Source organism: Diceros bicornis, chromosome 26, assembly GCF_020826845.1.
Source record: "Diceros bicornis minor isolate mBicDic1 chromosome 26, mDicBic1.mat.cur, whole genome shotgun sequence".
NCBI lineage: Eukaryota > Metazoa > Chordata > Mammalia > Perissodactyla > Rhinocerotidae > Diceros > Diceros bicornis.
In genome coordinates this window covers 13,491,676-13,513,598 of record NC_080765.1, presented here as the reverse complement: position 1 = coordinate 13,513,598, position 21,923 = coordinate 13,491,676, and the positions used below count along the sequence as shown (strand labels likewise).

Sequence of the window (21,923 nt, the reverse complement as noted above, 5' to 3'; positions counted from 1 at the left end):
AAACTGAGGCCCTGACATACCCAAAGCCCAGCTCCATCCTCTCCCATGTCCATGATGTATTGATGATCCTCAGGCAGGCCCTTGGAGCAGGTGGCTGTTGCTGACCGGGGCCCAGAGACACCAGCTCAGGGGGCACAGCTTGGGCATGGGGAAGCTGAGATCCATCTCCTCCCCTCTCTGGCCCCGATGGCTCCATCCTGACCTCCCTGAGCTGGGGCTTCTCCAACACAGGCCTCCACGGGGCACACTTTTCGTTTATCTGAAATTCAAACTTATCTGGTGTCCCGTATTTCTTCTTGGAAACCAGCCGCTGCTCAGGCAGTTGGTGGCCAGGGAGCCTGGTGGGACAGGGCTGGTGCTATCCTGCTAGCACGGCTGCTCTGGGCCAGCCTGGGGCATGCAGCAGCCCAGGCCTTCCCACCCTGGCTGCCCTCCCCGAGGGAGCCGCCCTGTCCCACAGCTGAGTGGGCCCAGGCTCTGGGAGGCGGCACAGAGGGGTTGGCGAGAGAAGCATGGCAGCCTCTTGACCAACTGCCACCTCCAAGAGCCTTTTCTCTGGTCCATTCTGACCCCCCCACTCCTCTTCCACATCTCGTGTGCCCCAGACCCTTCCCATGACCGAAGCCTTGGTTTTCAAATTCAGAAGCCTAGAACTGACTCCTTGTCTCTCAGCAGAGGTATCCTCTCTGAGGCAGAGCACACAGAAGCACCAGCTGGTGGGTGGGTGGAGGGTGGGGCCCAGGACAAGGTGGGAAGTTAGCGACGCTGGTGAATTCTGCACAAATATCCAAGATTACACCGATGCCTTCTCCGTGGTGAGCGCTGGATGTGGTGGCAAATGAGGCATGGTTTCCCCCCTCTTGGAGCTCCCTGTCTGGACTGGAGGGGTACAGGGTGGGGCGCAGAGGAAGCCCCTGTTCCCAGCTGGGGGTCGGAGAACCTTCCTGAAGCAGGCATGTCTGGGCAGACATTTGGCGCAGTGAAGACTGAAGGAGCATCAGATTAGCAACGATCAGAAAGTCTGACCATGCTAAGTCTCAGTGACGATGTGGGGAAGCTGTCCACGGGAGCATGAACTGGTGAACAGGACAATGCTCGGTGCAGTTGCAATGGCCGGAGGGGTGGTCCCTGTGGCCCAGGTTTCCAGTGCTGGGCACCCCTGTGCACAAGGAGTGTGTCCCTCCCGGGAGAAAGGAAAAGGATGGTGGCGTGTTCCCACAGTGGAGCAGTCTCCAGAGGGCCAAATGAAATGACCCAGGGCCAGGACCACACAAATCTCCACACCTGGGTGGGCAGTGGGGGGCAACTTCCCTAATAACTATGGGTGGGGTCTAGGCTCCTGATGCTTCCAGATGCGCTGACTTCACGGGGGAGGCCCCTGGGGAGGAGGTGGTGCACCTGTACTGTCTTATTTAGGGAAAAGCTGGGTGGTGGGTAACAAGCATTTGCTTTAGTGTTCTCTTCGTGTCTGAACTGACATTCGACACCGAAGGGCAGAGAGGGCCGTGCCCCCCAGGCTGTCTGGGGAGCCGCCTCGCCAGGACCGGCAGGCACTGTATTCAAGTGAAGTCACCTGACACAATAAGCACAAATCTGACTTCATTCTGGTGAAGGAATTCAGAGCATCCTGCAGAGCTGACGTGGAACATTCCAGAATGGCTGTTGAAAATGCTTCCGAGAAGCTGTTGTTTGAAGAGACGCAGCTCCTTGGGATGGGCTCTGGTGGGCAGAGGTGGGTGTGTTCATGAGGGAAAAGCTGCTGTCGTGGAGTCTTTGCTTTGTTGAAAACCTGAGCCCCGTTTACAGTCACCTCCCTGGTGTAGGATCTGGGTCCCCAGCACTGCCCGGGGTGGTTCACCTTCAGCCCTGGGCAGCGGGATGCAGACACCAAGACACTCATTTTTGTAATTTATAAGAATAGACATCAAAATGAACCACTTCCAAAGGTGATTTTTCAGTTTTCTCAAAAGAATCCAATCGGTTAGTTGATGTTTTTGGTAATTGTTTTAACTTGTCAGGAAGAAACTTAAAAAGGCCTTTCTGCTGGTCTGGGAGGGAGGTGCAGACCCTGGTGGATCCTCACGGCCCCATAGGTGGCCGGTTCTGGTTCCAAGTCCTCGACTTGAATGCCAGGCGGGGCGGGGTGGTGGGCAGAGGCCCACGGCCATTGTGGTTCACGGCCCCCCTCCCTGGTGGGTCCTTCAGTGAAAGCGAGACCCCGGGAGGAGCCCCTGAGCCCAGGTGGTGTCCCCCTGGGACAGGGCTGAGGAATAATGGCGGACGTCCAGTCAGCCTGGAAGGAGCTGCCGGGTCTCCTCACACGCGGTGGGGGTGGTGCAAGGGTGGAGTTGGGGAACCCTGTTTCTGGGTGGGGGGCTCGGTGGGGATGGGTCTTCGTGGGCAGACGTGCCTGCAGCTCTGGCTGGGTTGGGCGGAGCTGCCCATGGATGTCAGGCGGGAGATCCACACCGTGACCTTGATGCCCTCATGGCCCATCGAGGGAGCCTGAGCTTCTGGGGCCTCCAGCACCCAGATGACTGCAGCTTGGCGCCCTCAGGCCCATGGGCTGGTGGTGGGCGTCCATCTGTCAGTCACCCTCCCCCTCGCCACCTCATCCTCAGCCTTCAGCCCAGTGGGCAAGCGGGGCCCCCCCGCCTCCCCAGTGAGTGGTCACCCCATGTCCAGATGCAGATCTCAGGTGGACTGGGCAGAGGGGCCTCATCCACCATGGTCCAGGGCTCAGGAGGGGAGCAGGGACTCAGTCCTGCCCTCTCTCGGCCTCCACAGGGGATACCAGGCCCACCCCCCATTCCAGGCTCCCCTCGCCCCCGCCTTGAACTGGCCGGGGGGACTTTCCCTGAGGGCCAGGGCCGGGGCTGGACCAGCTGGCTCGGGCCCAGGACAGCCAAGACCACCTGGGGGTACTGACCCCTTCTCCTCGCTTTACTGCATGGACACGTTAAACATGACACAGTTAATGCGCACGGTTAGCCAAGTCTGATGTCCGTCTGACCCATGGGACCATCACCCCTGCCGCCTGGGACCCCTCTGCCCAACTCACAGGACCTGTCAAAGCTGCATTTAACTTTTCAGCGTGGGGAACGGGGACATGGGACGTGCCTCCCGGCTGCTGGGGCTGCCTTCCCTCCGCACAGACTGGGGACTCGCCTACCCAACCATCCTCAGGATGGCCGTGGTCTGGCCCTGACCAGCTGCACAGACACATCCTGGGGTCGGGGGGTCGTTGGCAAGGCTCCACCTCAGCATCGACGGGTCACCCGTTGTCTCATATTCTAGCTGCTTTTGTTTTGTTTTTGTATTTTTCTTATTGTGGTAAACATACATGACATAAAATTTACCATCCTAACTATTTTTATGTGCACAGTTCAGTGGCATTAAGCACATTTACACTGTTGTGCAACCATCACTGCCATCCATCTCCAGAACTTGTTCATCTTGTAAATCTGAAACTCTGTCCCCATTAAACCCTCCCTCCCTACCCCTCCCCCAGCCCCCGGTGCCCACCATCTACTTTCTGTTTGTATGGATCTGACTCCTCTACCGGCCTCATGTAAGTGGAATCCTATGGTATCTGTCCTTTTGCGTCTGGCTTATTTCACTCAGCACAATGTCCCCAAGGTTCTTCCGTGTTATAGTGTGTGTCAGAATCTCCTTCCTTTTTAAGGCTGAACAAATACCACATTGCGTGGACGGACCATATCTGTTCATCTACTCACTCGCCAACTGACACTTCCAAGTGTTGGATCCTGCTTCCTGCCGGCCGCAGCTCCAGTGAGCTCAGCCTCCAGGCCGCACGATTTGGGGAGAAGCCTCCTTTGGGAGGACGTCCATCAGAGTCCCCAGATGCCGTGGGTCAGGAGGGGCAGACGGGCTGGACGCCAGGGCTGGGATCGTGTGGGCAGATGGGCTCCCCACACGTCCCTTCTTGCGGCCGGTTACAGCGCCCCTGCCTCCCAGTCGTGAGGGGAGGAACCTTCGGGGCTGGCAGGCAGCTCTTGGCTCCAGATCTGCCTTTGGCTCCAGGGCTGGCCCCGAGCCACACCGCATTATCCCTCCTAAGTTGATGAAAAACACCACCACACGGCCTCCAGCCCATAAGCAAACTCTCCAGAACAAACACTGGCTGTCTCAGCACCCAGGGCCGCAGGGACTAGGAGAGGAGACGTTCTGCAAATCAGAACCCAAGGGAGCCGCCTATCCCGCAGGGGCCAACACCCACCCCCCGTGCAAGGGCAGGGGTTCTGGTTCTTTGGCCTGCAAGGTCCTGAAGCCCCTCGGGCTCGGAGCCTCACTGCTGTGGCTGTGCAGCCGCCAGTCAGAGGCATTCGTCAGGGGCGTTCGGGCTGGATAATCGTTATGTAGCTGTTAAGAACGTAAACGCTGAATACTACTTATCTAAAAATAGAACGACTGCACTGGGGGCACGAGGAAGGGGGTGCTTCAGAGGGTAAGGAAGTAGCTGAGGGTCACTTATCACCGTAGGAGATTGACAGGAAACACCTGTCAGTGAGCGTTTCTCAGATATAAATCCTAGAAGAATTAAAGTAAAAGGTGGCTGCTTCCTCCGGGGTGGGGGGGGAATGCTGTGCGGCCACCAAAGTCGGACTTTCCACTGAGCTCCCTCCGTTCCTCCTTCCCCTCATGGAGTCCCCGACGTGCTTCTGTCACCAGGAGGAGCTCGCGGTTTCAGTATCCTCACGGCGTCCTCCCTCCCTCGGCGTGATGCTGATGCCGGTGCCGGGTCAGCAGCTCCTTCCTTTCTACTGGTAAGCAGTGGGCGGTGACAGGGGAAACCAGAGCCACCATCAGGAAGTTTCTGCCCGGCGGCCCCACGCAGGCCTTGGTGAGTCGGGAACTTACAGATGGTCCTTAGGCTCACGTGGTTCCCCTACCATGAGGTGGCCTGGCCCCAGGCTCAGACCTTCCACTTCAGCTGCTCCTGGGCAGAGCACCATCTCTGACCGGCACGGGGATCCCCAGGAACCGCCTGGTGCCTGAGCGTGATCCCACACCAAGTTATGCCCCTCAACAGCCTTGTCCCAGGCAACATCTCTGCGTCACCTTCCTTTGCATCTTCTGCCAGGAGGATGCTGCAGATAACAGCACTTCATGCTCCAACAGGAGCTCTTAGGGAGGAAAGAGCCTCCTTGAGCTGGTGTCACGATCATGTGTGCTCAAGTGAGGGGAGCACCCAGCTCTCCACCACTGTGTCCACAATGAGGACTTGGTACCCAGCACGTTTCCCTTTTTGACTTGGCTGCCGGGAAACCCAGAGCTACGTTCTTGATCAACCAGCCCTGACGACTTAAAAATGATCTGCCTCTTTTTCCTATCTTGTGCATCTTCTTTTCTTGTATGTCTATTTCTCAGTGTATTTTTCAAGATGCCTCAAAGCTTAGAAACAGTGAAGCCTGCACTCTGACTGCTCGGTGGTCCGAAGATGACCTGCGGAGCTATGACGCCATTGCCGCGGCCTGTGGATGCTCCTCACAGACCTGCGCTGACTCGTGGTTCCCAGTGCCTTCCTGTTTATGATCCACCTGACGGACACCAGGAGGGTGGGGCTTCTGACTCTGTCTCCAAGGTCCACCCAGGCCTAAGAAGGCGCTAGTCCAGTCGCTCCAATCCAGAACTGGACATGTGTGTGTGATTAGGATTTCAGCTGCACCAGCAGGTGAGGGATGGGCTGAATGTCCCCCAGGGAGCACGCAGCATCACCCTTTTCACGGGGGGTTAGGGGGTGGTACTGATGAGACTTGAATGGGGGATGGGATGGCGAGATCTTCAGAGTCCAGGGGTCTGGATTATGGGTGAGAAGAGGGAAAGGCCCCAAGTGGTCAGTGAGGGACCTGCCCAGGCCCGTCTGGACATGTGGGTCCCTCCTGGCCTCGGTCGCCCCGACCGCAGGGCCCTACCCTGCTATTCAGGACGCATCCCTCGACGTGGGGGTTTCACGGTAACTGAAGCTGAAGTATCAGCAGACACCTGTGGGCACAAACCATGGCTGGGGATGCTGCTTGAGGCGATATCCCCGGGGCCACGCCGGGGAGGCCCAGCCAGGCGAGGAGTGGCCACAGGGAGGCCCGAGACCCTATTCGGGAATAAGGGTCTATGCACAGGCCTGGGGCCTAGAACTCACTATTCGCATTGTAACTACAATATGACCAGCTCACATCACGCAGTTTCACAGAGCTCTGGTTACCGGCTGCACCCCAACAACATGGCTCACAAATATGCACTTCGAGCAGGACCCGGCAGGCACGGCTCACCTCTGCTTCACTCGGTGTCACTGGGGCAGCCTAAAGGATGGGGCTGCAGCCATATGAAGACTCGCCGTTGCCTGAGCGCCCACACGCGGCCTCCCTCGTGGCCTCCCCCCTGTGGCCAGGGCTTCTGCACAACATGGTGGCCGAGTCCCAAGAGCGAGGGTTCTGAGAGCACGGTGGCAGCTGCCTCCTCCTCCTGCCCTCGCCATCCCGTGCTGGAAGCTGACCACGTCCAAGGGCGGAGCGTCAAGCGTTGGTGAACAGGTTTTAAAAACACCACGCACAGCCGGCACCCTGCTTGCTTCTCTACAGGCCTCCTGAAGGGCTTGCTGTGTGGAGGCGGCCCAGGCCCCAGCCCCCAGCTTCTCCTGCTCGACGAGGAGGCGTGGACCACCGCTCCCTCAATGCAGCCTCCGGGGCGCTCAGAGCCCTGTGACTTCCAGGAGGGTTGACGCACGCGCTCTTTCCGTTTTTGTGCAGAGAGCAAGTGTTTTGCTGGCTGGGATGGCTGTGGGAGGGCAGCCAACGTGGTCACTGCCAACCCCTGGAAGTGGTAGGCCTGCGGAGCAAGTGGTCAGTCAGTGCCAGCAGCCAGAAGGGCAGCATGAAGAGCTCGCCTGGATGCCATCTGGGGAGGCCATGGCTATGGACGGCCTCATGGCCCGACGCCCACTCTCACCACCTACAGGCAAAGGAGCACAAATCACACAGAAGAAGAGCCATGGCCAACACGGGCTGGTCTTTATTGAAAATACGGCCAGGTTTTCCCTGGAAGTGGGCAGCAAGTCTGTGGCAGGGCCTGAGGAAGGAGGCGAGAGATGGACAAGCCACAGCCTGGGCCTCTTGGCAAATACAGGGCCCAAATCCAGGGAGCCCCACACTCCAACACTGATGGACCACAGCTGGTAGGGAGGGCCGGCTCTAGCCGATCTCTGAGATACCCCGGGTACAAAAATAGACATTTCCCTCAATAAGCAACTTCCTTGGGGGCTGGTGGGCCATTGGAAGGCCAGGACCAGTGTCTCCAGGTTATTTCAAAGCAACCGCATTCTGCTGTAAAAGGATTAAAACTCATCATCTATAGATAGTTTCTGGCCCAGGGGGGTCAGGAGAGAGAGGCGGTCCTTCGGAGGGTCAGGTGCCGGGAGAAGCAAGACCTACCGCCGACCTGCCGATAACTCTGCTCACCCCATGTTGGGCCTGCACGGCCCCCGCTGCCGGGAGGAGGGCTCAGCTGCATCCTGAGAGGACCAGGATCACCTGAGCTGCAGGCAGTGGCCCCTGCCCACCGGCTGCCCTTAGGAGAGCAGCTGGAGCACCTGCCGGATGCGCTGGGTCTTCTCCAGCAGGACAGGGTCTGGGCCGCCAGCGCCCGCCTCATCCAGCTCCCGCATCAGGGCTTCAGCCTTCTGCACGGTCAGCTCACGGGCCTGGCCCTTGAGCCCCTCCAGGTAGGCCAGCAGGATGGAGAAGTGCTCAGCGGGAACCTGGATGAAAGAGGACAAGCGCTGTCAGGGGCCAAGCGGGTGGACACCGAGCAGTGGAGACACAAGGTTCACAGCGTGGGCTCCTGGCCCTGCCGCTGGCGCCTGGGGTTTCACCCCTGTGCCTGAAAGGGGACCGTCCAGCCCACAGTGTCCTCATGCCAGAGCCTGAGCTCAGGCGGCCAGGCAGCAGTGGGGACCAGACCGGCCTCTGGGCATGCCGTCTACAAAGGGCCCTCAGCCACACCGGCTCCCTCGGTCCCCTCGCTCCACGGTGACAGCACCGGGGAAGGCGGGAGAGCGAGGGCCGGCCTGGGGAGCAGTCCTCAGCTGGCCCTGTGCCTTTCCCTCCACAACTCTCAGGCTCCAGCTTGCACTAAAGAGGCCGACAGCCATCAGTCTTCAGACCCTCCTGAAATGCCACTAACTCCTCAGTAAGTAGATATACTTTTAAAGAGGTCAGTCTGCCAGGACAAAGAGAATGGAGGAACACGTTAACAGCGACAACACTTTGGGGGCCGGAGATGAATGATAACTGACTTACTTGGCAGATCTGAGGAAGATGACGCTTAAACTAAGAAAACCAAACTACACAGCAGATCGCCCCTGCCTGCCCCCAGCCTGCAGAACCGGCTGTGCGGTCACTTCCAGGAGAGTGAAGGTGGGGCTGAAGACAGAAGCGGCCGGAAGTCCACTTAAAAAGCAGTTAGTGGCTCACACATTTTGATTTCAAACCTACAACAAAGCTATAGCGATGAAGAGAGTGTGGTTCTGGCCTGAAGACAACAGATCAGGGAACAGAACTGAGGGTCCAAGAATAAACCCTCATGTCTGTGGTCAACTGATTTCCAACAAGGGAGCCAAGACCCTTCGCCTCAACAATGGTGCTGGGACAACTGGATGTCCACATGTGAAAGCATGGAGCTGGACCCCTGCCTCACACCATGTACAAAAGTTAACTCAAAACAGATCAAAGACCTGCAAGTAAGAGCTAAAACTATACAACTCTTAGAAGAAACACAGGAGAAAATCCTTATGACCTTGGATTACATGATTTCCTAGATAAGACACCAAAAACACAAGCAACAAAAGAAAAAACAGATAAATCAGGCTTCATCAAAATTGACACCTAGCCCTAGGACTGCCTCCCACCCCACCCCCGATGATGACTAGGTGGTCTCAGCCAGGAAGCAAAGGGTCTCTGGCTGGAGCAGCCATCCAGAGGTGCCCTTAGCCCCCTCCTCAACTCGCTGCTTTCCGCCATGTCCAGGAAAGTTGAAAGTGGCCTGACGTGTGGTCAGCCCAGCCATCACCTCCCAACACCTTGGCCAGGGGCACCTCCATCCCTGGGAGGGGAGGGGGTGGCTCCTGGAACACAGGCCTGGGCAGGGTGGTGGGGGCAACAAGGTCTCTGCACGCAGCTCCCCGCTGGCTCCCCTGTGCGTGACGCCTGCTCCAGAGCGTTCTTGGGGCCGTCCCCCTCCTGGGCTTGGGCTCCCCGGGACAGTCTGACGAGTTGCTGGGGGTGCCCTGAGCTGCCCGGAGTGGGGAGTTGACTCGGGGCTGTGAAGGACAGTGGGGCTGTGGGAAGGAAGGAGGTAGGCATCACACCCCAGTGTGGGGCTCTGTAGCTGGCCGCACTGTCGGCTCGTGATTCCTGCCACGTTGCTGGCACATCCTGGCCCAGCCTTTGCACCTGCTTGGAAGGCTGTCCTCCCCACCTGCCACACCTGTGGCCTGACTTGAGCGCTCGGCTCACAGGTGCCTCCTTCCTGGGGGGCCCTCCCCAATCACATGCACGCAGGGCACCCTTGACCTCAACCTCCCAGCCAGTGGAGCCATCACAATTGTAATGAAAATTATAGTCCTCAAAACAAACGATGAGAGTGATGGATTACAACCCACGGAGTAACACGCAAGTCCATGCTGACTCCCTGAGTCAGGAAGAACTCCACCACTCCACAGGAGGCACCAAAGCTCTCCCTACAATGAATGCACACGAGACGATGGTGGCAGTCACCACAGTGACAACCGACCCAGGCAGGACTCACGGACAGAGGCGAAGGCCAGTGGGCAAAAGTCTGAGGAGAAATCGGTATTTCCATCGTCTTAGAGTGGCTTCCTGAGGACACATACCAACTGCTACAGGAAACAATAACTTTACAGAGAAAAACCAGGCTGACACCAGCTGGATCACGTGAGCGACGCCAGCACCAAACCTTCACAGACCCGCTGCCAGGACGTGCTGGGAGACACCAACGGACCCCACGTGAATCTGGATGGGGACAGTCAAACCCAAGTCGCCACGTCTGCAGGACAACTGGCCTCTCCAAGCACGTCAAGGTCATGAAGGTCAGGTAAGATGAGGGAAGTTCTAAACTGCAGGAGACTGCAGGGATCAACAAGCAAACGACTGGGATCCTAGACTGAGTGCCTCGCACGAGGACGTCACTGAGAACTGGGGAGGGATGGCGGCCACGTGATGTGGAGCCCCTGACTCTGAGACTGGGTTGTGGCCACAAGGGAGGACGTCCTTACCTGTAGAAATGCACGCTGGAGTGATTTGGAGGTGACGTGACATCTCCTAAGCTCAGCCCCACACCCCATACCCTACCAGGAGCAAGAGGGCGCCCCCTGGTGCGAAAGGGCAGGCCAACGGCCCAGGACCCAGAGCCTGGAGGCCCGATGGCCCAAGCGTGGCCGCTGGACAAACCCCAGAGGGGCCCCCAGGGCAGGCCGAAAGGAGCCCTTACTCCCTGACCCCAAGCAAATCCCTCCCCGAGACCGGGTTTCATTCTGTAAAATAAAGGATTGGACTGGGTGACCCCAAGGGGGTCCCCCCACAGGCTCTCCAGCCTCTTTCATAAGCTGGAACAGGCCTCAAGAAGAATGGCCTCAGGAAGGAGCCTCATGGCCAGGCATGGCTGCTGGGTGCCGAGTGCACGAGAGGCTTGGAGACCTCAGCCCAGTGTGGCCTGAGCACGCCTGTCAGCGGGTTATTCCCTCCTGGTCCCTGGGAGGGCCCCCCTTCCCCCACCCCAGCGTGCATAGACCTCGCTGCCCCCCCCACCCTCCCGCCTGGCATGCACAGACCTTGTCGCCATCGTACATGTGCAGCAGGAGCCAGGTCTGCCTCGTCTTCTGAAATCTCCAGTTCTCGTGCTTTTGGGCCCAACTGGGAAAGCAAGGACGTGACAGCTCAGGAGCAGGACAGGAGGAGCTGGAAGGGTCTGTCTGCACTGACTAGCCTGGGTGGCCTCTTCTTGGGGGGGGGCTGTCCAGGCCTATGGGTGTCTGCAGGGGTTCTGGGGAGGACCCCACCCAGCCCGAGGGTGGCAGACACGAGCAGAGGAGGCTCAGACGCCTCACCTCTACCCACCCGCTGTGGGGCTCCTGGCCAACTCAGGCCTGCCTCCACATCTGCAACAGGACATAAGTCCAGATGGCGCGGGGCCAGTGCTTTTCAGCTTTACAATTCCAGGATTTTAGGACTCCATCATGAACATCCTGAATTTTGTGAATTCAGTCATTCTTCCAGAAGCGTTGATTGCACACTACAGCAGAGACTGTCCACCCGCTGGAGTGAGGGCAGCCTTTAGACCATGAGCGTGGATCGAGGACAAGGCAGGATAAGCCAGGAGGAGCTGGGAACTCCGCTCCTGCCATCCAGGGAGCCTTGGCTGGGCCTCTGCCACCAGGTGTGGGCCTCAGCCCTGGGCTCATCTCCTGGCCCTTTGCATCTGCTACTCCTGTGATCTCCAGAGTGCTTTCTCACTGACAAGCCCTTGTTACAGTTAATCATTCTTTATAATAAACTTTCCCCATTCAAACTACCACGGTGCTCATCCCCTAATTGCACCCTGGCCAATCCACCTGCCCTAGAAGATGGCACATGGCCTCACTCCCCCCAGGGTCTAGGGGGTTCCTCCTGAGCAGGGTGTGGGAGGGGCTGCGTGGGCACCGGGCTCCACTGGCATGGTTCCCATCTCTGCTGCATCGACAGCATGGACAGGCCACGTGCCCGAAGCAATGCCTCCTACCTGACCCCCTCCAGGCTGGGTCAGGCTTAACTACCTATGTGGTCAAAGGAGCCCCCAGAAGCAGCTCGGGGTGTCTGTGGACAGATAAGACCAGGGAGCCGTGGGCTGGCTTCAGATGTGCTGATGGGACACAGGATGCCAGGGGCTGGGGCCTGGGGTGTGGATCCCATGGAAATCCATGACAGGCAGAGAGGTCCGCTCCCTGTCCCAGGTCCTATTCCAATGTCCCCACACTGAAGCGTTCCTGAGTACCCCCTGTCTGCTGGGCAGCGGCAGAGAGGAGGCCCTCACACTCAAGGATGACAAGAACAATGACTGAGAGTGACAGCAGGTGACGTCAGGCACAGAGAGGACAGACTCTGCTGGGCCCCCAGCTCCATCCTGGAAATGCCTCCCTTAGAGGCAGGACCCCACGGGGATAGAGGACCTGTGTGTTTTTCCACAGTGAGCAGAGAAAGGGAGAGATCTGAGGTCGGCAGATGGGAAGTGGGGACCCGGGGCCAGTGTGGGCTCCCCGGTGGTGAGGGCTGAGCCCGACCCTCTTGAGGGGGTGCTGAGGTGTGAGTGGCTCTCAGCCCATGAGGTCACGGATGAAGGATGTTTCAGTGCCCCAGACTGGGGGCAAGAGGCAGTACAGTTGCTGCCTGGGTCCCAAGCCCATGGCCCCCCAGGGCTGCAGCAGGCCAAGGAAGGGTCGACAGGTGTGATGGTGGCTCTGAGTCCCAAGGGCAGGCCCAGGCACACGGCTCAGGGGCTCTAGTCCCACAGGGAGCATGGGGTCAAGGCCCCGTCTGAGTCCCTGAGCTGGTGGACCTGAGTGTCCTTCCAGGCCCCTCCCCAACACCACTGTCTTCCCTCGAATGCCCCCCAGCCCATACACATGTGACAACTTCTGCTTTCAGATTTGTACCGAGAACAGGGCCTGGAGGTGCCAACATGGCCCGACACACTGAAAGCAGAGCTCTCTACTTGTTCCCTCTGGGGATCAGAGAAATCGAGGACGGAGAAGATAAAGGAAGGTCAGTCCTGGTGCCTGGACAGGGACTGAGGGGTAATTAGGGCCCTCAGGCTGTGATGAGGTAGGGCAGTCTCCTCCTTCTGCAGGCAGAACCCAGCTGGCCGGGGCTCCACATACTATGGCCACCCCCCTCTCATGCAGCCTCACCCACTCATTTCATTCCCTTCATTCTGCCTGAAAGCTGATCTGACACAGAAAAAAGCTGGCCCCCTCCCGAGTGCTGGGATCTGCTCACAGCCTGGCCTCTGAGAGACTCAGCCCTGGGCCCAGGCACAACTCGCAGGGAGGATGCTCTGAAGCCCCCACTCTCAGGCACCTGGAGGTGGTCCTCGCCCACCTGTGAAAGGAGCGAGCTGCTCTGTGGACATGCGTGGGTGGCTTCACACCCCACCTGGGCTCCATCTGGCCCCAACTGGCAAACTGTGCCTCTGTAGGGCAAGGAAGGATGCCACTGAATTTCCTTGTGAGGAAAGGGAGTAACTTAATTGAAAACATATTTTCCATAAAGAAATTGGGAGATTTTAGTGAGAAATACCGACCCCCTTATTCATGCAGATTCCTAAGTCATGTTCCCTCATAGGAGAGACAGTGCAGCTTGGAGGGCCACCCTATTCCAGGAAGAGCAGCCGCTCCCAGGCTGGAGCACGCGGTGATCAGGCAGCCAGCTGGGGCTGGACGACACTGAGGCCGGGGCCAGCTGGGATTTGCCCAGATTTCGTGGCTGCACGGGAGGAGTCACAATCGGCGGGTGGTCAGCCCCACCCCACCGGACGTGGGGGTCCCCTGGGCACCTGTTCCAGGTTACAGTCTGTATTGGGGATGGGGCTGTGGGGCTGGGCCCTCAGCGCCCGGGACAGGACACCTCTGTCACAGTGGAAGGAGAGAGCACAGGGCGCGGGCACCTCCTAGTCCCTGTCTGTTCAGTGGGGCAGGAACACCTTCCTCACCAGGGTCCTGTTGGAAATGAGAGCAGTGCCCACAAATGGCCATAAACTTAGGGTGTCCTGTACAAGGAGAGGGAATGGCCTGCTGGCAGGCCGCTCTCAGGAGCTCCGACCCTCTGCGGTGATGGTCCCCACCGTGACAAGCATGGTGGTTGCGGCTAACATGGTGGGCAGCTCGCTTGCTGAGAGTGTTTCTTGCTTCCTCACCAGCCGGTATGAGGAGGTTCGACTCTCAGACTGTCTACTGGGGAAACGGGGCCCCAGCCACCCTGGGTGGAGCCACGCTCCCTCCCCATGGTCACCCTGCGGGCTCTGAGGGCGGGATGGGCGGCAGCCCGGGTGGGGCTCTGTGAGCAGCTGCCCAGGGGAGGTTTCTGCTGACAGCAGCTGCAGGTCACGTAGATTCCTGACGAGATGAATCTATGTGGCGGGTGGGGGGCCAGATTGGAGGGCTCCACCGGAAAAGGAGAGAATGGAGCCGGACCCAGGCTTTCTTCTCGCACCCAGCACAGGGCCACAGCTCACCCACAGGCCCAGGTGTCAGGGATGCAATGCTCCCAAGAGTCTCAAAGGGCCTCTCCCAGCATTTATCACCTGGGCGTGAAGAACCAGACTCCTAACCCCTGGTTTTAAAAAAGGACCGTTTCCTGAACCCCCTCCAAAAACACCAGGGAGGGTGGGCCTCTGGTGCTGAGACCCCACTGAGAGCCAGCTCAAAGCCATGTGTCTCAAATGTCTGTAACTTCACAGAAACTGCCGACTAGGGGGTGAGTTGCACCCAAAAACCAGATGACAAGGAGGCTGGCTTGGTCAGCGGCCCATTGGCAGTGCATCGCCCTCCTGCCTGGACGGCGCCCTGCCCTTCTCGGGGCCTGCGCCCGCACCTCCCCCCCGTGCAGCACACGGAGCTGGCCATGGAGAGCGGGCAGCCCTCACCCGGGAGGGCCACGCTCACAGGCACTCGGGCCAGGGAGGCCTAGAAGTGTCTCCTGAACCCCACTGAGGGGCTATGGGCCTCTCAGGTTGGGGCTCAGGAGGGGGGACACTGGCTGCTTCCTCCCCTGGGACCCCCATCCTGGTATGTGACATCTCACAGGTGCCCAGTGGTGAAGGGCTGTTTTATTTCTGACAGAAGGGCAGGGCAATAGTCATCATCATCCCCATTCCATGTGCATGCACCAGCCCAGCTCCCCCGTCACGGGACTCATAGCTGCCAGGTAGCAGTGAGTGCCAGGCAATCCCGGGAGTCCACGTGGGGCGGGAGGTTGGGGAGCAGGAGCGCGGCTGAGCTGTTGGCCCCTCGAGGGCCATAGGGCAGACTCCCTACCACACCATGGACGGCATCCCTGCAGGGCCCCCTGAGAGACGGGGTCCCCACTGAGTCCTCTGAAGGAGCCCTGGGCTGGCCTCGCAGTGACAGGAGAAGAGTTTGCAGTTGCCGGGGTGAAGCCCAGGGCACTGAGCGCTCCACACCACGGAGCAGACCTGGTCACTTGGGGTGGGCAGGGCCCTGCTCCTCTCCTCTCCCCTCCCATTTGTCCGCTCTTTTGAGACTGGGCCCCTGGCCCTCCCTTTCGCCTTCTGGACAGGGTCTACACTGAGTGGCCACTGGCACCTGCAGCCTCCTGGCCCGTCCTGACTCCCCGCCCACCCCAGGCTAACTCCGTCCACATCCTGCTGGGCAGCCTGAGGTCCACTCCTGTGGCTGCAGCCTGCCTGGTTTGTCCACCTGCTCCTCTGTCCAGGCCCAGCCCTGGCTCCTTCTGTCTACAGGGACTGACCTCCAGCTGTGATCTCTGTGATTTCGCGTGCAGAGGACCGAGGGCCCGAGCCTGGAGGAGGGCGGCTCTAGCCTGCACAGGAAGCAGCATCCCCTGGGTGTGCACACTCAGGGGAACACACATCAGCTCTCAGAGCGACTCTGGGTGAGGTGTCAGTCCCCATGTCAGAGGAGGAAGCCAGGGACACAGAAGGACTAGCTCAAGGATCCACGACGACAAGTGACAGGCCTCCTGTCCTCAAGGCTGGTGCCCGTTCTAGCCAAGGTCCCACCCCCAGGCCCTGGGGCAGCGCTCCACGGGGAGCCACCGTAGCTCCCATCTCGTGGCAGGGACTCGGCATGGGCTTGTGTCACCGAGTGGCACCCACTGAGCCCTGGGAGCCTCAGGCCTGCACCCCAGCCCCACCTCCTTTCCTGCCAGCAGAGGGAGCGGTAGGCACCTGCCCTCCCATCCAGGGTGGGACACACCCACAGCACCCGTGCCCCCTGGCCAACATCACAGGGACCTCTGGCCACCAGCCTGAGGGACAGTTTTCAGTCCTCACCTCAGAGGACTTGGCTGCACTGAGACTTCTGATACACAGCCCCACCCCGCCCCTGTCACTCTATAGTCATTAGCAATCAGGGAAATGTGAGCCAGAACAACGAGAAATGCTCAGACATTGGTAACTACGCCATGTGGCTGAGAGTGGGTGTTCTCGAGGGTTGTTGGTGTGGCCTCCGCAAGGTGGCCCTCGAGACGCAGAACGCCAGGTCTGGGCATCTGCCTGAGAAACACGTTGTCCAGGGAGACGCACTCTGCATGCTCTGAGGCAGCATGTCTCCCGCTGTCCCCTGTCTTCCTGCTCTCGGTTGGTGGCATCACCACCTATCTGTCACTGGAACTGAAAGCCATGGCCACCTGACTCCCCTCCTCTTCCTAACCCCCACATCCAACCATCCAACCGAGGCCTGTGGATTCTGTGTGTGTGTGTGTGTAGTAAAATACACATAATATGAATGTGCCATCTTAACCACTTGTCAGTGTGCAGTTCAGGGGCATTAAGCACATTCACACTGTTGTGCAGCCATCACCACCATCCACCTCCAGACATTTCATTTTCCCAAAGAAACTCTGTCCTCATTAAACACTAACTCCCCAGCCCCCTCCTCCAGGCCCTGGTATCCATCCTCCTACTTTCTGTCTCTACGAATTTGACTCCTCTAGGGACCTCACGTAGGTAGAATTATACAGTATTTGTCTTTTTGTGACTGCCTTATTTCACTCAGCACAATGTCCTCAAGATTCATCTGTATGGTAGCAGGTGTCAGAATTTCCTTCCTTTTTAGGGCTGAATGATATTCCATTGTATGGATGGACCACATTGTGTTTATCCATTCACCCGCTGATGGACACTGGGGTTGCTTCCGCCTTTTGGTTATTGTGAGTAATGCTGCCGTGAACACGGTGTGCAAGCGTCTGCTGTCCTGTGGGTTTCTGTCTCCTAAATATTTCCCAAATCTGCCCCCTCCTCTCCATCTTTATTGGGCCCACTCTGGGTTCAGGTCCTTGTGGTTTCTTCCCCGCATTTTCCAATACCCCCCTCCAGTCTTGGAGCTGCAGCCAGGCGGGGGCTGCGGAGGTCCTCGCCCATCTTGGGCCCCTGCTCTGGACCAACCGGACTGGGGCCTGACCCCGAGACCCAGGGCTCAGGCCCTGGTGGTATAGCCAGTCAGCGCCCACTGCTGAATCTGCTAAGTCCAAATTTCCAGGTCCCGGGCAGGAGTGCAGGGCAGTGGGGTCAGTGTGTTTTTTGTGAGCTACACTTATAATAATGAAGAAACTGGGCAGGCAATCAGGTGACCAGAGATGGGAGTCCTCTCCATCTCAGGCTTCTGTCCCCATGTGGGCACACACACACAACACAGCAAGCCAGGCGCCTGCGACCTGCCCACACACAAGCACTCTCCAGACACAGCAGTTCATCGTCCGGCCAGAGTCTACCGCTAGTGGCTGCAGCCACAGCAGCACCACAGAACAATCATCTACCCTCCACGACCTACAAGCGGCTTGGGGGAGCGGGGAAAGGTCAAGGTCAGAGCAGGTCTCGGCCAGGAGGAGGCAGCAGTCGGGTTCCAGGCTCAGATCCCTGCACAGGACAGAGGACCCAGGACACCCTCTGCTGGGCAGCAGGAATAGGCAGGTGCAGAGCTGACCCAGACTGGCTCTTCTGGTCAGGACTCACCCACGAGGATCTCATGGGGCCGCATGGGGGCCAACTCCTTCACGTCCAGTGTGGTATGACTTCCCGGAAAGTCTGCAGCCTCTGAGGGTAGCACGGTGAGGGGTCCACCGGGACGTGTCCTGGGATGGAAGGTCTTGGCAGGCCCTGAGCTCCCTGCACGCAGCACCGCTATTCTGGGCCCACCTTATAGGAGGGACACTGGGCATGGATGGTAACTTGGACAGTATCTACCTCTGGACGGGCCAATCTCCCAGCTGACTCAAAAGGAATCACCCTACTTATGAGATGTGCCCATCTCCCTCATCGCCGACGGCCCTTGATGGCCCCACTAGCCGATAACCACAGGAGAGGCCTCCACCCCATCAGGAGCAAGGGCCCTCAGTACAGGCTCCTCAGGTATCTGGCTTCATGACCCATGGACTCCCTCGAGATTAAGCAAAGACAAGATGTGACGTGACCGGCCATGGAGAAGCCAGGAAAGGAGGAAGGAGGCCTGCCCTCTGGACACATAAGACCCCTCGTGCTGAGACCCCTCGGGTAGGGACATGTCTTCGCACTGATCAGGGCTGGAGGGTCTCTCTACCCCCATCATCTTCAGTTCTGGGCTTTGCTTCAGGAACAAAACTAGCACTTTAGAGAAAATGCCCCACAACCCCCAGCTGCCTCTGCCTGGAGGTGATTTTTCTGGGGTCGGGAGGTGTGGAGGGCTCTGTACAAGCAAAGGGGTCCTCTCCTGACCTTGGAGACACGCACCCTCGGAACCTGAGCGCTTCCCGCAACCTTCCTGGTGGCAGCAGGAGTCGGACGCGAGAGGATGGAGTCACTGACCAAAACGGCTGCTGAGGACACCACAGGGCCGGGCACGTGTGCCTCAAGCTCCCTCCATGGAGGCCTCTGGACATCTGTGTGACCTCTGCCCATGAACGTTCCTGAGAGACCAGCCAGCAACGACACTGCCTGTTTCCTGCAGGCTCCTGCCAGGACGCGGCACAAAGCTTTCTGTTGGGTGAGGACAATTCACGACCCTGAAAACCCACAGCTGGCAGGTAGTCTGCTTCTGAAGTGGGGAAGGCCCCTGGTCGAATGGGCTGTGCTAGCCACCCCCTGGAAGGCAGCTCTCCGTCCCTGTTTGCCCCCCTCAAGCCTCGATGGCCCAAGCTCCCAGGGCAGCCTTCAAGGGCAGCAAAGGGCTCCACCCAGAGGTGGGAAGGTCCCAACCCCGGTGAGGGTGTCTGTGGGGTGTCAGAGCAGGCCGGACCCTCCCTACGGGACGCCAGTTCCAGGACAGCTCCACTAACTGCCCAGTAGCCCAGAGAGCTGGGAAGACCCGGAGAGTCCACGCTGCACAGAACCACGAGTTGTTAAGGCTGACAGTCTGTGGACGGGGACCGACCCCAGGCCAGGCTGCCCATCCCTCAACTGACAGCTGCTCAGCGTGAAGGTGGAGCAGGAAGCAGACAGAACACAGACAGCTCAGCTGTAGTTTCCTTCCCAGCAGGCAGGCAGGCTTCCAGAGGAAACCATTCCTGCCCCAGTGCAGGCACCCTGGAAAAGAGCAGGCTTCTAGCTCACCGCTGACGAGCGTGTGGAGTTACAGCCACTGCCCAGCTGTCCCCTCAGAGCATCCTCCTCCCACTGCAGGGGCAGCGCCCTGAGTACGTCACACACACCTGGTGACCCCTCCAGGGAGGGGCCAAGAGGGGCGGCTCAGCTGCCTACTGGGTTACCCAAATTTGCAGTTAATTTGCAGTTAATCCACTGCACAGAATGTGAATCAAAACCAATGAGATACCACCCCACACCCACCAGGATGGTCGTCATCAAAAAGTCAGATAATAACAAGTGCTGACAAAGATGTGGAGAAATTAAAACCATCTGCTGGTGGGAATGGAAGATGGTGCAGCTGCTTGGGAAAGTCTGTGCCTCCAACATTTAAACACAGAGTTACCACAGAACCCAGCAGTCCCACTCCCACGTATATGCCCACAAGAAAGGAAAACACATCCAAGCAAAAGCCTGCAGACCCACGTTCACAGCCGCATTACTCACAACAGCCAAAAGGTGCAAACAACCCAGGTGTCCATCAGTGGATGAACGGATAAACACAACATGGTGTACACACACAGTGGAATATGATTTAGCCATAAAAAGGCATGAAATTCTGACACCTGCTACAATGTGGATGAACCTTGAAAACATTGCACTAAATAAAAGAAACAGGTCACAAAAGGCCATAAACGATTCCATTTATGTGAAACGTCCAGAACAGGTAATCCATAGATAGGAGGTAGATTTGCGGATGCCAGGGTATCGGGAGGCGAGATCTAGGGGTGCAGGCTTTCTTTCTGGGTGTTTTGGAAAGTGTTCTAAAGTTGACCATGGTGATGGTTTCACAACTCTGTGAACACACCACAAACCGCTGAATGGTACACTTCAAATGGGTGAAACGTATGGTGTGTGAATTATATCTCAATAAAGCTGCTCCCCAAAAAGAACAAAAACAGTGAGGCAGTGTGTCCGTGGTGGACAGTCCCAGGGGAGCTGACCCCAATCTGCTTTGCTAACTCCACCATTTCAGCACAGTGAGTGCGGCCGGGAAAGCATGAACCTATTTGTGGCTGGAGGAATCCAGGAGGCCCTCCTGGAATACAGAACTCTGCTTCCCTAGAATCTTCTCTGCAACAGAAACCAGAACCTCCACAGCTGCCCAACTCTGCCAGGGACTTCTAGAAATTCTTGTACAAAGTCACTAGCTGCGGGTTTGCAAACACAGGCCAGCCTCTGCCAGGTCTGGGCGGTCCCCAGGTGCACCTTAGGAGCCCGAGTTCTGGGGAGAGGGTTATAGTCACCTATTGACTCCAAGGGCTCCTGGAGCCGCGCAGTCCTGGGCACTCGACGCGCAGGCTGAACCAGGCCCCGTGGCTCCAGTGACAGTGACGGCTCCAGGGACAGCCGCTTCCCTCTGGCCTTTGCAGTAGACTCTTGAGGAGCTGCCCTGCAGTTCTGTCCTCCCCTCCCTGCCCTCCCCAGACACAGCTGTGCTGGTCAGTGTCTGAAGCCCCCATTAGCAGCGTTCATGATGTCTGTGGTGTAAACTCCACCACGGCAGATCTTGAGCCACCTGGAGACCACGGGAGGTGATGCTGGGAAGCGATGGGTTGCTGCATGGCCAGTGGTCCCAGGAAAGCCAGATCCAATCCAGGTCACCTGAGTCCACAGCCAGTGTCCCTCCCAGGGCACCAGAGACCCTTGAGGGGCAGCCCGGCCAGTCCCCCCAGCTGCCTCTTACCCACAGAGGTAGTCCAGGGCCAGCTCGGCACCCGAGCGCTTGGCCGGCACGTTCTGGGCCGCAGTAGTGCCTGCCTCCCGCTGCCGCTTCCTTTCCTCTTTCTTCCGCTCCTTCTTCAGCTTCCTCTCGAGGACCCTCTTCTCCTCTGGGGACAGTTCGGGGTCCGTCTCCTGCAGGGCCCTGCATGCCGCTCCTCCCTGAAAGTCAAGGGAAACCCGCCTGTCAGGGGGTTCAGGACGTGGGTGCACTAGGCGGGCCACACTGCTCCTGCTGCCTCGGGAGCTCTGACACCCCCAGTGGGTGGGCTCCAGCCTAGAGCCCCACGGTTCTCCACCTACATGCTGGGCTCCCCAGACCCACCCTCACCCCCAGGACCCGGGGACAGTGTTTCCTCTAGTAAATGAGGAAGAGGCTACACAGACTCCCGCGTTCCAGGGGACCCAGTGCCCGATGAGAGGTCCTGTGGGGAAGGGCCAGGTGTGACTGCCCCCCCAGCATGTGTTCAAGTTGACTGATCGCAGACCCCTTTCCCAACTCTGCACCTGCGCTCACGGGTGGCAGACCCCCAGTTCTGGGCCTGGGGGGAAGCCCCTATGCTCCAGGCTCTGCAGAGGCCCTGGCTGTCCCCTTGGCCTATGCAGGGTATGGAAGGCCTGGGCTGGGAGCAGACTGGCTGGTGGGGGTTCAGTCTTCCTTCAACAAGTATTTACTGAGCCCCTTCTGCACACGCCAGCCCCCTATTGGCCAGCACTCCTGAGGATGGCAGGACAGCCTCCCCTGGGGCTGAGCGGTGGGGGCAGTGAAGGACACACCAGTGGCCGCTCTTTGATGGGGCAGTGGCCTCCTGATGCAATCT

The 21,923-nt window shown here is 58.6% G+C and overlaps 1 protein-coding gene across 1 annotated transcript in view; it reads right to left on the bottom strand.

Annotated features, from left to right (window-relative positions):
* Positions 1–7,001: 7,001 nt before the first annotated feature.
* The window catches only part of C26H7orf50 (chromosome 26 C7orf50 homolog), a 157,246-nt gene continuing 142,324 nt past the window's right edge, over positions 7,002–21,923 (bottom strand). The window contains exons 4-6 of the mRNA XM_058570542.1: positions 21,068–21,264; positions 10,865–10,946; positions 7,002–7,774 (exon numbers count right to left, since the gene is read on the bottom strand). Of these exons, the coding sequence (XP_058426525.1) occupies positions 7,586–7,774; positions 10,865–10,946; positions 21,068–21,264 (468 nt within the window). The 3' untranslated portion in view covers positions 7,002–7,585. The remainder of the gene's footprint in view (positions 7,775–10,864; positions 10,947–21,067; positions 21,265–21,923) is intronic.